The sequence below is a fragment of the Populus nigra genome, chromosome 4 (genome assembly GCF_951802175.1).
Source record: "Populus nigra chromosome 4, ddPopNigr1.1, whole genome shotgun sequence".
NCBI classification, from domain to species: Eukaryota; Viridiplantae; Streptophyta; class Magnoliopsida; order Malpighiales; family Salicaceae; genus Populus; species Populus nigra.
In genome coordinates this window covers 14,854,783-14,869,976 of record NC_084855.1, presented here as the reverse complement: position 1 = coordinate 14,869,976, position 15,194 = coordinate 14,854,783, and the positions used below count along the sequence as shown (strand labels likewise).

At 30.1% G+C, this 15,194-nt stretch overlaps 1 protein-coding gene and 1 non-coding gene across 2 annotated transcripts; one reads left to right on the top strand and one right to left on the bottom strand.

Moving 5' to 3' along the window:
- The first annotated feature begins 5,856 nt into the window (after window positions 1-5,856).
- Window positions 5,857-10,174, top strand: LOC133692711 (pto-interacting protein 1-like). The gene is made up of 8 exons (XM_062113831.1): window positions 5,857-6,111; window positions 6,756-6,866; window positions 7,071-7,321; window positions 7,407-7,533; window positions 8,141-8,414; window positions 9,179-9,311; window positions 9,430-9,516; window positions 9,770-10,174. The coding sequence occupies exons 2-8, from the start codon at window positions 6,782-6,784 to the stop codon at window positions 9,899-9,901; spliced, it is 1,089 nt and encodes a 362-aa protein (XP_061969815.1). The 5' UTR covers window positions 5,857-6,111; window positions 6,756-6,781; the 3' UTR covers window positions 9,902-10,174.
- A 4,091-nt stretch (window positions 10,175-14,265) lies between these two features.
- Window positions 14,266-14,461, bottom strand: LOC133693032 (U2 spliceosomal RNA). The gene has a single exon (XR_009842047.1). It is a non-coding gene; the product is annotated as a U2 spliceosomal RNA (small nuclear RNA).
- Window positions 14,462-15,194: the final 733 nt, after the last annotated feature.

Here is a 15,194-nt window from a genome sequence, read left to right as displayed (position 1 = left end):
ATGAAAGAAAATAATTATGGACAAAATTAAAAAATAAATCAAGAAAATGATAAGAAAATACGAATCAAAAGAATGACCAAAATTGTATAAAAGAATTAAATGAAATAAAATATCAGGGATAAAATTAAAAAAAATAAAGAAAATGATAAGAAAATAGCAATAAAAAATATAAGGACTAAAATTGGATTAAATAAATAAATAAAATAAAATGTTGAGGGAAAAAATAAAAATAAAATCAAGAAAAGAATGAAAAAATAAGAATTAAAAGAACAAGAACCAAAATTGGATAAACAATTACATAAAATAAAATGATAAGGGACAAAATTAAAACAAAATCAATAAAAGGATAAACCACACAAAAAAACAAGTAATCAAAAGAATGAAGACTGAATTGGATGAAAGTAAATAAATAAAATAAAATGTCTAGGGATGAAATAAAAAAAAAACTTTAAAATACATTAAAAGCAAATGAAATAGTAATCAAAAAAATAAAGTCTAAAATTGATAGAAATAGAAACCGGAGGACACAATCACTTTTTAGAAAGGCTATTGTGAATTTCTAAGCTAGAAAAAATTAAAAAAAAAAAGAGAAAATGAAAAAGAAGTTTATCAGGGCTAAATCGCACATTCTCCGTTTACACGGCACCACTAATGCCAAATGTTGTTGTTAATATATGATTTTGGTAATCGGACGATTCAGTACACGCTGACCGAAAGGCGTGAGGATATTCACGTGCTTTGCATGCGTGAACAACCTTTTTTAATAATATTTAATTATTTTAAATTACCAAACAACTCCTTTGTTAATCAAAAAATAATAATAATAAACCAAAAATACCTCTAAAACAATGTATATAATTTCTTGATTTTAAAGGTAATCCAGTAAGTTCATTGTTAAAAAATTAAAAATACGTAAAAGCCTCCTCGTGCAAACTTAATGTTTTTTCTCTCTTAAGGGTATTATTGTATTTTTATTATACAAATAATAGTAAAAAAACAAAAACAAAAATCCCATGAACCAAATTATACATTTTTTTTTATCTTTAATGGCAACAAAGTTATTTAACTAAAAACAAATGTGTGGATTAGTTTATATTCAATCAATCAATCAATTTTGTAATGCAAATAAATCTTCTGGAAAAGATAATTCTACAGCTAATTGCAAGCTTTGTAATTTTAATGAAAATGACAAAAACACTAACGACTTTTTTTCAAGCTGTCCAATGCGATTCCAATAAACACGTATTGTCCACGATGACACGATAAAAGCAGCTACTTTTCTCGGTCCCTAACATTTTATTCGTAAGAAAATAGAACAAAAAAACAATTGATGATCAGACTTCCAGGTCTGTCGCCCGAGAATTATTAGCCAGGAAAAAAGTTCCCTGTCGTCTTCGTAAATTATTCTACCTTCCAAATGATATGCAATTCCAAACATATATTTTTATCATTTTTTTTAACTTATGCTGGAATCCAGATTAGTTTGTGCGTGCTTCGACTAATTCCTATAAATTTAAAAGTTAACGACCGGATAAGTCTTCAATGACCATCAATATTAGCAACTCCGGAAACTTGATAATAAAATCTTCATGATTGGATGATAATTTTTATTTCGTGTAAAATGTTTTTAAACAATTTTATTAGATTTAAAAATATTTGTTTTTTTCATATATAAATAGCGTGCTTAAGAATCATGGTTTTTTTTTTTTAATTTCTATCATCGAACTTGATTCAATCCAAGGAAGTCTTTCGGCCATGTTACATTTTCTTCTGGTAAGTGAATTTTCTTCCTTCTCCTGCTATTATTGAGTGCATAATAAAATATCTATTTAAGAATAAAATATAGAATAATATAAAGTTTCTACAAAGTTCAATTTCAGACAATTCTCTTTTTATCTACATTGACTTGACTTCCTTGAATAATACATGGAATAACACTCGGAATTTTTATTTTTATTTTTATTTTTTGCCAGCAAAAGATTCTCTTGGAGCTGACGAGAGCAAGCAAGAGTGGCCCAATTGTCTCCTCATGGGCTGGTAGCCCTGGTGCGGAGCCCATTTGTGAGGCTGCAAAGCCTGGATCAGATTTGCAGCCGGAAAATGGGATTTCCTGCTTGGATCTCTTCGATGCTCTGCAGGGGTTAATCCCATTTGGACTTTGGAGGGATTATTTTGGTGATTTGTCTTCTTTTCTGTGGAATATCTCTCGAGTAATGGCATGTGCAAGATGTTCTGTGGTCCCATACATGGTAGGTTGATAATGATCCAGCATGTTCTTGTAACCTTTTATGATTGTCAATGATTTATTTTAAATATTTTATAATTTAAAACAAATCTTGTGATGATCAGAAAATCGGTGATTTAAATTGGTGAACAAAAAGATTCACTCTAGGATGTTATTTTGCAAGTTGGATTGAAACTGTTATAATCTTCTTCTTCTTCTTCTTCTTGTAGTTTTATAGGTTGATTTGGATTAATTTTATTAATTTATTATTTAATTATTATATTGAATCGATTCAAATTGGATTTAGTAATTATGAACAAAATTACAACACATATTCTTAATTATACTAACTTTTCCAGATAAACAAATTCCAATTGTTTTATCTTTTTAATACGTTTATTTGATTTAACAAAAACTAAAGGAAGAGATGGATTCTTGTCCACCACTTTATAAAAGCACTTTTTACTATAATAGAGCTTTTTAAAAGTTTTTTATTTTTAATTATTTTTTTAATTTTCTCCTTAAATATTTGGATTTATTGGATATTGAATTTCATAATTTATTTTGATTTATTTTCTATAAAATTATCTTCCTTTTATAACACGAACCATAGGTTTGATAAAAACTTGCATTGGCTTTTTTTTTTTTATCTTTTTTAATTGATTTTGTTTTTTAATTTCATGCTTTAATATTGAATTCATTAAAAAATAAGTTTCATAATCTTTTTTATTTGTTTTTTATAAGATCATCTTAATCTCATGACTCAAGTAGCTAGTTTAGTATATTGACTTGGGGCATTTTTTTAGATTATTGTTCTTTAAATTAAGTTTCTTTCTTCAATTTCATACTTCAACATTTGATTGATTGAAATTTGGGCTTTATAATCTATTTCAATTTGCTTTTTATGAGTTTATCACGGTTTCTTGACTTAGGTCGTGAATTTAACGGGTTAACCCAGGTTGACCTGGTAATGGATTTGACAACTTAACCCAGGTTGAACCGCGTTAATCCAATACGTTTTTGTCTTAGTATTAAAATAAAAGATGTTATTTTGAATATTTTTTTAGTCAAACTATATTTTCACGAGTCATTTTAATTGTTTTTAGACCAATCAAATTAATCAGATTATATTATGTCAACCCTTATAAAATTTATACTTTTTATTAGAAAATATGTTACTAATGTCTAAACATTGTTTTTACATTTAAAAAAGTTTAATTTGATCCACTACGCAACGCAATAATCTAGATTTGAAGACTAAAATATTTATAGTAGCTATAATCTTGAATTTTGAAAAGAATTTTGGTATAGATACAAAATTTAGAGGAAAACCACATATTTTGTAAGCATGTTTTATATACATATAAGTTGAGTTGTTAAAATAGATTGTATAAATAGACAACTACCTATGATACATCGTCATAAATAATTACAAAAACTAAATGGTGTGACAAAAATATTGTCCATTAGTCTTGATTTACCGCGGATTACAATAGTGAATTGACAAAATTATCCTTAAAAAACTACATAGAAATTATCTTTTAAGGATGTAATAGTCTTTTCACTTAACTCCCTTGTCATTACTGATTTTTTTTGGGCATCTTGGTTTTTCACTTTTTTAGTACAACATTATTATTTGATTGCCCTTAAAATCAAAAAACAATAAGCTATAGTCTAGAGTCTCATTTGATATTTCAGAATCTAAACTTCAATTTAAGTTTTCAATAGCTTGGTCTCAGGGGCTAATTGGTAATTGCAAAGTGGGTTTTCATGATAATGCTTTGGTTCCAGAGGAAATGTTGTATTTTTAACAGAAAAAAAAGTTGTTGATGTGTCCAACGCCTTCGAGCAGCGCATGTGACTAACTACAGTGGAAAAAAAAAATACTTTTGTCATGTCATCTAGTTTGATTCAACCCCGTCTTTCTTTTTATGTAGCGCGTGTACTTATTTGAGGTCCAGTGAGTCACTGACAATTTTTTTTTCCCCTTTCTTTTCTCTTTCCCCTGAAAAAACTGCTCTGGACCCTCAAATTTTCATATTAGCCCTTCAAGTTTATTTGCTTTCGTTTTCGTCCCTCTTTTTCATATTCTTATTTTTTATTTTAATTAATTCTTAAAATTGAATTTTATTTTCAACCTCACCCTCCTTTAAATTTTGATCATGTCAGATTTAGTCCCCATTCTTTTAATTATTTTTCTTTCAAATTGTTTTTAAATTTTTTTTTCAATTTCATCATTCTTTATTTTTTTTCTTCTTTCAAATTTTTTTTTCAATTTCATTGCTATTTTTTATTTTTACTTTGGTAAGATTTTTACTATGGAATTTGTTTTTTAATTTAATCATTCAATATTAAATTTATTGAGAATTAAACTTCTTAATTGAATTAATATTTTTGATTTGATGAGTTATGAATTAGAAAAATTAACATAGGTTTTAAAATTTCATAAATAGACTGCTTTGTCCAAAAAAAAGAAAAAGAAAAGCAACCGGCCACCTTCAATTATTGTGGATTAGCACTTTTTTAATTGGTCAAGGTTGCTACTCTTTTTTGCAACTTATTTACAAGGTTAAATTACTTTAATATCCTTAAAGAAAAAACAACATTTAGCTTGGGCCTAGGGTTTTTTTTTTAAAAAAAATAAACATTTTGGTTGTTTATTTAACATCATTACTATTATAAAAAAAATTTATTTTTTTTTAGTTTTATTTTTCAATGTTAGATTAGTTATGAAATTAATATCATTAATGATTTTTTTTTGTCTAGGTTTATTATTGTTTTAAACAAAATAAATTGTTAATTATAAACTCCAATGAACATGCTTAAATTAAAAATAAAAATAATTAATTATAATTCAAACATCTAAATTGAATAGTAAAACATCTAAACTAGCATACATTTTGAAAGACCTTAATTGCATCTATGAAATTTTTTATGAATATAAATAAATCAATTCATGACATCAATTTATAAAAATTATAACAATAAAATCCAAATAGAAGTCCACAATTTGAATGGGTCTTCTAATTCAAAGGAATAGAAGATGAATCCCATGCCAATAACTAAACCTAAATCTTCAATTGTGATAAAAATGGTGATGTTATTTGTTAGTTTATATATAATATTTTTCAGAGGTGTTTCGTATGTAAACTCTAAGATTCTCTTTAAACACCGAATATCATGAATGTAATATTTATATTCGATTGAACATAAAAAAATAAAAATTTTCATATTGTTTTTCTTTTGTATCGATGGTTGATGAGAAAATTAATCAAACTTGCTATTTAATTTTGTTGACCTTGCTGTTTTACCTTTAAAATATAAATGATTCAATTAAATAATAATATATCTGTTTTAAATAAGTATATCCACAGGCACATGCATATTACATTAATAATACTACCAAATAAAAATGGAATTTATGGGTTAGTAATGGACATAAATACCAAATATGAGAAATTTTCCGGGAAAAAAAAAGAGAGAGAAGAAACGGTCCAAACAGGTTGAACGAATGAATCCACCTAAGACGACCAGTCAGCTTTGACCCAACTGCCAATCAGTTTCAGACACGTAAAATCATTCCTTGTACTTAAGACTTCGCGACCTGAGAGAAATCGGAAGCTTTAAACGGCAAAGTCAATTCTGTCAAGCTTAGCGCGTATCTGCCACTCTCATAAAAAAAAAAAAATTGTATTTAAATTTGCAATTTTGCTGTGTTAACTTCAAAACTCAGTCTAAACAAGTCGTAAAAGAAACCCCTCCTTCTCTCCTTCTTCTGTCAATCTATCTCTCCCTATCCTGCGCACGCTTGGCCGCCTTCCACGTCTCAGATCCTCCTGCTCTCTCCCACACACTGACTGGTCAAGCATAGTGATTGTCAGCTCTTTGTACGGATCCATCTCTTCTGCCTCTCTCCTTTTCTTTTCATTTCTTTTCGTCGTGCTTAATTGCTAAAGGTTGCAGCATGCGTTTAATTTACAGGTCTTTTTTTTGTTTTTAAATTTTAGTAATTTTAATGAGATATACCGAGTCGTTGTCTAGAATATTCTTCTAATCTTGTCTTAATTATTATTATTTCCTTTTTGTTGGTACTATTTAGTAAATATCAGTATAATGCATTTCTGGAGTGAGAGTCAGTTACCTCTGCTTTATATGTCAGTTTCTATGACGATAATTTTTTCTGGGATTCTTTTATAAGAAAGTTGGAGGAACTGGGAATTGTGGGATTCTACTTATTTCATGGCCTTGCTTTTAAATCCAAATTGATTTCTTTATGGGGGAATACTTGGCCAATTTCTGTGGAGTGTGGAAGACAATCCTTTGCTTGTGTTTATTCGTGCCTTTGGTATCTAAACTGGGTGTTATTTTGAATAAATCCATTTCTGATGGCATGTTGAAAAAACGTGTGGGATTTTCTTGTTTTGGGCATATTATTTTGTGCTGATAACCATGTGCATGTTAACTCTTCTGATCTCTTTAGTGTTTGTTTTTTATGTTTTTTAATGGCCGTGTTAAATATTTTGCGTTGCAGAGTGGGATTTATAAAGATTTTGAATCATGAGTTGCTTCGGCTGTTGTGAAGAAGATGACATCCATAAAGCTGCTGACTATGGAGGCCAGTACACAGTTAAAAGCTCAGCTGGTAATATCTCTTGGCTAGAAGCGTTGTAGCAAGAGTGATATATTTATGTTTTCCAATAAATGTGTACCTATATTCTTATGGTGCACTCTATCTCTTTTTTTCTAAAATGTTTTAGTGAAAAGTTCACTCCCTTCTATTTTTCTTTTTTTCTGAATTCAGGTTTAGTTATTCATTCTATTTGCTGATTTCCATTTGACCAAACAGGCAATTTAGGAAATTATCATGCGTCAGAAACAGCTCCCAAGGGCGCTCAGGCTTTTAAAATCCAGCCTATTGAAGTCCCTGAAATATCGGGGGATGAACTTAAGGAAGTTACAGATAACTTTGGGACAAGTTCATTGATAGGAGAAGGATCATATGGAAGAGTATATTATGGTGTTCTTAAAAGTGGGCAGGATGCATCAATAAAAAAATTAGATGCCAGCAAACAACCTGATGATGAATTCTTATCCCAGGTTTCTTTGAAATCCTAAATTGTTGTGTATTCCATTTCATTTGTAATTTTGAGTGGCATATCAAATGTTTGGATGGCTTCGACAGGTCTCCATGGTATCAAGGTTGAAGCATGAAAATTTTGTACAGTTGCTTGGGTATTGTGTAGATGGGGGTTCCCGTGTACTCATCTATGAATTTGCTTCTAATGGATCGCTTCATGATATTCTTCATGGTAAGCCTTGTTGTGTCAATTGTCCTGTTATGAAATCTTAATAAATTCATTCCATTTTTCTAGGTACTTTATCTTGTTTCTGATACTGACTAGTTTTATATGCTTGGAGCTAGAGTCTTTTATTCCTTTCAAACACCATAATTGATCACAGTTCTTATCCTTTTCCGAGTGTTGTCCTATGTAGTCAGAGAAAAGATCTTCCACCATTAAAATTATATGATGTGGCATCTTTATTTGATTTCGATGAACATTTTATTCATGAGAACTTGTTTTCTCAGCATTCATTTGATTTTACATGCCTAACAAACCTTGTGGTGATAGGCACATATTACATAGCAAATGTTCCTGGCTTCAAACCCATCAATAAAAACCTTGCTATTCAAAAAAGGATACAGTGGAAATTCATCAGCATTTGCTTGTATGAAATTTTAATAGATGTCAAAACACCAGCACTAAAAGATTTTTAATGAAATTAGGTAACATTGAGAGTTTACAATGTTTCTATAAAATTGCAAATACTCTCGTGTTCTTTGGATCTTACAATGAAATGTTGGTTCTTATTATCTGCATGATTGATGCCTTAGTTGTCAATGTCTTGTTAATTTAGGGAGGAAAGGTGTTAAAGGAGCACAGCCTGGTCCTGTCCTTACATGGCCTCAGCGTGTAAAAATTGCTGTTGGTGCTGCAAAAGGGCTTGAATACTTGCATGAAAAGGCTGATCCTCACATCGTTCATCGTGACATTAAGTCCAGCAATGTTCTTATTTTTGATGATGATGTTGCAAAAATTGCCGACTTCGATTTGTCAAATCAAGCTCCTGATATGGCAGCACGTCTTCATTCCACTAGAGTTTTGGGAACATTTGGTTATCATGCTCCTGAGTAAGCTATTGGTCGATTGTTTATACACTTCTTTCACATCTACATTTCACTGTGTCAAAATCTGTTTTTGGTTTTCTAATATGTGGTTATGAGGAAGCTAAAGGATGGAGCTGCTTATTGGATCCACTATCTGAGATTTTTACTTGATAATTTAGTTTCCCTTTCAGAACTTAAAATCCACCAATGCTTTATTGCTTGCTAGAAAATGTTCAGAGAAGAAAAGGAAACTTGTGTGTTTTTGATAATTATTCTTAGTCGAAAGCTTGTAAATTGTAGTTATAATTTGATTTTCTTGCGTTCCTCCCTGCTATCAACTTATGCTTAAGTTTAATTGCTAAGACACCCTCCTGAGTAAGCTATTGGTCGATTGTTTATACACTTCTTTCACATCTACGTTTCACTGTGTCAAAATCTGTTTTTTGGTTTTCTAATATGTGTTATGAGGAAGCTAAAGGACGGAGCTGCTTATTGGATCCACTATCTGAGATTTTTACTTGATAATTAGTTTCCCTTTCAGAACTTAAAATCCACCAATGCTTTATTGCTTGCTAGAAAATGTTCAGAGAAGAAAAGGAAACTTGTGTGTTTCTGATAATTATTCTTAGTTGAAAGCTTGTAAATTGTAGTTATAATTTGATTTTCTTGTGTTCCTCCCTGCTATCAACTTATGCTTAAGTTTAATTGCTAAGACACCCTGCTTTCAAAACTTGTTGTGAGAGTGTGTGCCTTGATTGCTGTGCGTTGATCATCTTTGTGATTGGCAGATATGCAATGACTGGACAATTGAATGCAAAGAGTGACGTGTACAGTTTTGGTGTTGTCCTGCTTGAGCTTCTGACTGGGAGGAAACCTGTTGATCACACTTTACCACGTGGACAGCAGAGTCTAGTGACATGGGTACCAATCACTATTTGTTGTCTCATGCCTAGCACTTGTTCTCTCTTTCTAAGCTTTCGAAACCTGAGTGTTCCTTTTTCTCTGTCCTTGCTGACTATTGAGTGTTTGTATGTGTCAGGCTACACCAAAACTTAGCGAGGACAAGGTTAAGCAGTGTGTTGATGCAAGATTACAAGGAGAGTACCCACCCAAGGCAGTTGCAAAGGTATTTGCACCACACTTCTAAAATTTCTCCGTAAAAGGAAACTTGTATTACTGAAAAATTGACTCGTCAATTTGTTCGGGTGTCTCCAAAACTGCCATGAGTGATCCATTGCATCCAATTTGAATGAGGCTTTGCATTGCTAGATGATTTATGTGGCCTTCATGAGGTGGAAACCTTAACAAACAGCATGTATAAGATACTGGATTGCAAATGTCTAAAGCGCTACCGTTGAACTCATTTGTCTTCATTACAGATGGCTGCCGTTGCTGCCTTGTGTGTGCAATATGAGGCTGATTTCCGGCCAAACATGAGCATTGTGGTCAAAGCCCTCCAGCCCCTGTTAAATGCCCGGCCGGGACCTGCTGGAGAAGCACCAAGCATATAATTCTTTCTCCCGGCTCAGTGCATGTTTGTGCAGGTGAAAGTGGGCATCCCTGAGCAAGAATAATAATATATCAAGGTTTTGTTACTGACGTATGTAGCAAAACATTTGGACATCGTTCCCTGAGCTCCCATTATTTGATGCGCATTTGATTTTTTCATAATGTGTGAAGCGGTCCATGCTGTCATATGATTTTTTTGTATACCATCTCTCCCAGATGTGAATAAAAGATGATATATATTCTGTGAATGAGATTTATTCATTTATTCGGGCCAAGTGGTCTGCGCCTCCATTACGTGGACATCTCCTTTTCTTTCTCACTTTTTTTCCTCCTGAACGATAGAGAAATTGCTTCCCATTTTGTGATGGGTATGTCCCGTTGGTAGAACCGTAGAAAGGAGTAGGATAAGCCGAAATGCAGAGAGGTGATTATTATTGACTAAAAACCTAAAAGGTATGGGGGATTTACTGACATAGTATTGTTGATGGACTGTTGACAATGATATTTTATTTTTTTTAATTTCAACCTTATTAGATCAAATTAAAAATTAATTTATTGAGAGAGGGTGAGATTGAAAGATGAGGACCAAAGTGAAAAACATGTAAGGAGTATAAAAAATTTAGACAAAATGTTTATTATAGCTATTCCTATACTTTATAAATTATATATATGGAGTCCCTTTACTTTTCAAAATTAAAAGGAAAAATTAATTTTGATTCTAATCTTTATTTTTTTTATTTTTTGACTCCTGGTATGAGAGAAGTGAGAGAAAGTTGTTGAAATCTAACGCTAGAAAGAGAATTTTTCTTTGAACCGATTTCAACTACCAAAATAGTTAAAATTTGAGTCAAATTCTTTGTTTTAACGAGGGAAACTCACATTATGTTTTTTTTTATATACTTTGAAATTGCCAAGAAAAACATATAAGATCTAATTAAGATTTTTAGTTTAGGGATGATTTCAGGGTTTGGGATGATTTCAGGGTTTTTTAAGGCCAAGAATGAGTTTATCAAGATGTCTAGATGTTTTGGGTATAAATGGATTGAAAATTAAGTTTTTGGTTTGAAAAAACTATCAACTCTGTTTTCCCCACCCCCATAGCGGCTAGAAACTGGGCAATATAGACGATATGTCGTCTCTCAATTCTTTTTTTAAAAAAATTATATATATAAAAAAAAAACCTAATCATGCGAGCCCTAATGAAATAGGTCAAGCGAGCTGGAGTGGCTTGTCAAGCCTAGTAGTGCCTAGCCTTCTCTTTTCTTTTTTTGTAAATCATTGTTTTCTATTTTTTAAAATTAATGTTTTTTTTTAAATTATTTTTTATTTATATTTATCTTAATACCCCTTCTCTTTTTTATTTTATTTACAAAACCTCTTTTAAAAAAATTTATTTTGCATGCATTTAATTTTTGAAGAGGTTTTTCTGATTTATCTATAATATTTTTTAATCATTTGTATAGATGAACTTTATTTTTAAAATAACAAATATTTATTTTCAGATAATATTTCTAATTTGTGTAACTTTGCATAATATTTTTTTTCTTTTGTTTTATTCAATCAATTTAATGTGTATTATTTTAATAAATAAATTTAGCAAACACAACCAGGTAAATGTCTCGTCTAGCGAGATTAAATATTTTAATATGCACATGTTTTTAGATTTTTTTCAGTTTTATTTTTAGTTATTGTTTATTTTTTTTATTTATTAACACACATACTTCTCGATTTATTTGATTATATATATATATATATATATATATATATATATATATATATGCAAACTTTTTTATTTTTGCGTAGAATTGTTTTAACTATGAAAACGATTTGAAAGACCCTATGTATACAATTTTTTTAGAAAAAAAATATTTAACTCGCAGTGAACCGCGGGTCAAGTATCTAGTGAATATATATACAACGTAGAGACAAAATGGATATTATAGAATATAAGAAAATGATTAGGTAAAACATTGTAATGCCAACATTATTTTATAATTTTATCCTACTTTTTTTAAAAAAATTAATCCCTTCCAAGCCTAAATTATTGCAAATTTAAAAAGTTTTGTTAACTATAAAAAGATTACAAAGGGGCAAAGTGTAAACAAGGAAATCATTCATGGAAAATATAAAATGACAAAAAAGTGCTTTTTAATCCTCATACTTTCTTTCTTTGAATTTTTATTTTGATATAAAAGTTAATTAAATTATTAATCTATTTTATGAATAAATAGATTTTATTAAATATTCAAATTTCATTTTCATCCTATGTGAATTTAGAAATTTAGAAAAGATTTAGAAAGAAATATATAAAAATCTATTAGATTTAAACTTTATTCTTTGGTAAATTATTTGTAAAATGCTTTTCTATTTTTAGAATGTCAAATATATGTTTTACATTTTTTATATAAAAATATTTAATTTTCATAAGTTTTTCTTGATTAGTTTTTTAAAAGGTCCCACAAAGTATGTATATTAGACTTTTTAGGCAAGTATAAATCTAAAAAACCAATTCTATTTACTCAATAAAAATATATTTCAATGCTTTTTTTTCTTTCTTAGTTTAGCCAATCTATCATGAAAAGCAAAACGGGGTAAAGTAATCTTGGGTTGATGTTTTTTTAACATTTCAATCTATAAAATAAGAGAAGAGAGAGATAGTTATTGAATTTTAGTTGAAAAAAAAATCTATCACTTGACACTAATTTTAGCCATAAAAAATCGATTTTAGTGTTGATGAATTTTATTTGATGAGAAGAGTTCAATGGTAATTAGTTTTTTATGTAAACATCCATGAGTAGGTATGGGCTTCGAAAGTTTTTGCAATTCGGATTGATTTTTTATTTTATAACACATTTGATGCCACAAATATATTTATTTAGATTTCTAGGTTGTTTTATTAGTTTTTTTTGTTGGCAAAAACCTGTTTGAAAATGATTTTTTGGATAAAAAAAATCAAACCCCAAAGTTGCCTTTGTAGCGGTCAAAACCTAGCTAGCTAGATGAGGTGTCGTCTAGGGTTTTTTTTTAAAAAAAAAAGTAAAGAGAGCGGATTTATCCCCATAAGGGAAAAAAAAAAGGTCCAAGCAAGTAGGTCTAGGCTAGAAATCCCACACGGCTAGGCCTTTGTTTACAAGTTTGGACGCGCTTCACCACAAGGTCAGGCTAGCGTACATAGTTTTTTTTTTGTTTTTTCTCTATTTTTTTTAATTAAATTAGTCTTTTAATATGGTTTGCAAGTATCTTAAATTTTGTTTTCGTTTTAAAAAATTAATTTCTTATTTCTTATTTGAGGGACAATAAAAAAAAAATATAAGAGAAAATATAAATGTACAACGACAATGAAGTTTAAAAAAAAAAATTTAAAACTTTTTTTTCATTAGATATTTGAATTATTTATCAATATTTATTTTTTAGTTTCATTAAAAAAACACCTAATTATTTGTTCGAGGATTAATAATTAAAGATATATTCAAATAGTTAAAATATAATTAATTTTAAAAAAAATATTAAAATATAGTGATAAATATATTCACCATATGAAATGGATAAGCAAATGAATGATTAAAGCATTATTTAATTAATTTTTAATGATTAATTAAATAGTTTAAGGAATTATAAGAATGAAATTACAAAAAGCTTTTTAAGTCTATATTAATTGAAAAAACAAAACTTTGCATAATTACTATTTGTATAATATATTTTGATATTTAATAAATAATTAATTTTATACCCACTTGGCCTAGAGTGATCCTTTGATTTTTTTTCTTCAATGTCTGTTTTTAATATTGAAGTTTTAATAATTTTTTTATTTTTTAAAATATATTTAATTTTAAATTGATATTTATATTTTTTTTATTATACAACAAAATAAAAAAAATAAAACTTGAAGTCTATAACCCAATCATAAATTAAAATTTTTATTGATTAATTCTAATATGTTATAATTATAATATTAATTTAAAATAACCATCTCACAATATTTTTACCTCTAAAATTTTCGATCCAATTAGCAGTGAAAACTAAAAACAACTTTCTTAAAATTTCGATTTCCATTATCACTTGACAATCCACAGTTCAGTCCCGAGCAAGACTAAGAGCGTTTTGGCAGTGTGGTTGCGGGTGCTTTTCAAATAACTTTTCGTGCCAAAATGCATGCCAACGATGTTTTTTCATTTTTTATTTTTTAAAAATTATTTAACGTACAAACCATATTAAATTTTAGCAAAAAAAAAAAACAAAAAATTTTCAAATTTTTTGGGAACGCGGCCGCAGCCGCGTTCCCAAACGGTGCCTAAGTAATGAACATCAACTTGTTTTATGCTAATATTATTTGCTTTGCGCGCTTCGAATATTTTAACTCCTATTGGTATGGTGCGCCAGGCCATAGCAGCAGTGCAACGCATTGGCGACGCGCAAGGACCTCAGTAGCAAGCTACTGTAATAGGCCTTCCCCATGGAAAAATAAATTTAATATCGTGTGGGCCATTGGCCCACGTATCAGATATTAAACTGATAAGAACAGATACTACACTTGATCTTAGCCAAAAGGCCGAGAAAGGTATGAGTAGTACGGTTTCACGCTTCTCTTTTTATAGACTACGTGCACACGCGTATTTTCAGTTCTTTTCGATGTGGGATATAAAAACCCTGGAAACGCAGCACAAGCAGTAGAAAGCAGCAGCCACCTGCCAGCCTCTCATCAAGATGCGAGAGAGAGCTCGCACCGGCTTCTCAGATGAAAAGCAAGGTGGTGTGTACTTTGCCTTAGCTCAGATCCTGTAAGCTGCTCCTCCTGCTTAGCTCTTTCTGTAAGCTGTGGATTTTGTCCTTCGTATCCTTCTTCCATTGACCAAAAGTAAGAGAAGCAATACAATATTTACACTCAGAATTAGTGTATTACATTACAGTTGCAAAAGCTACTAAAGGAGAAAGCGCTGAACTTTTCATAAGAATACAACGCATGATGAAGAATAACGCAACTTCCCATTGTTTCCTGGAATTAAAGATTAATAAGGGTGATGTGATAAGGGTTAATTATTTACAAGAACAGGCCAGCCACCACATGGATTAATCAAGTCTTTGCCTTGTCATAGAATTTTTTTTTTTTTTTTGATAACTCGAGGTGTCCGTGCTAGCTTACACGCACCATGACTAATCCCCAAACCCACTGAACACCCTGTAAGTCCAGTGAACAGGTAAGACATCACGGGGATGACAGGCATACACACTGAGCATCGAACTCAGGTGTAGAGGAAGGGAACAAGTCCCTTCCACCAGTAGACCACGACCTCAGAT

Coding starts and splice junctions, on each gene's coding strand:
- LOC133692711 (XM_062113831.1), top strand. CDS start 6,782: ATGAGTTGCTTCGGCTGTTGTGAAGAAGATGACATCCATAAAGCTGCT. Junction 7,534..8,140: donor GCTTCATGATATTCTTCATG/GTAAGCCTTGTT, acceptor TTGTTAATTTAG/GGAGGAAAGGTGTTAAAGGA. Junction 9,312..9,429: donor AGCAGAGTCTAGTGACATGG/GTACCAATCACT, acceptor TGTATGTGTCAG/GCTACACCAAAACTTAGCGA.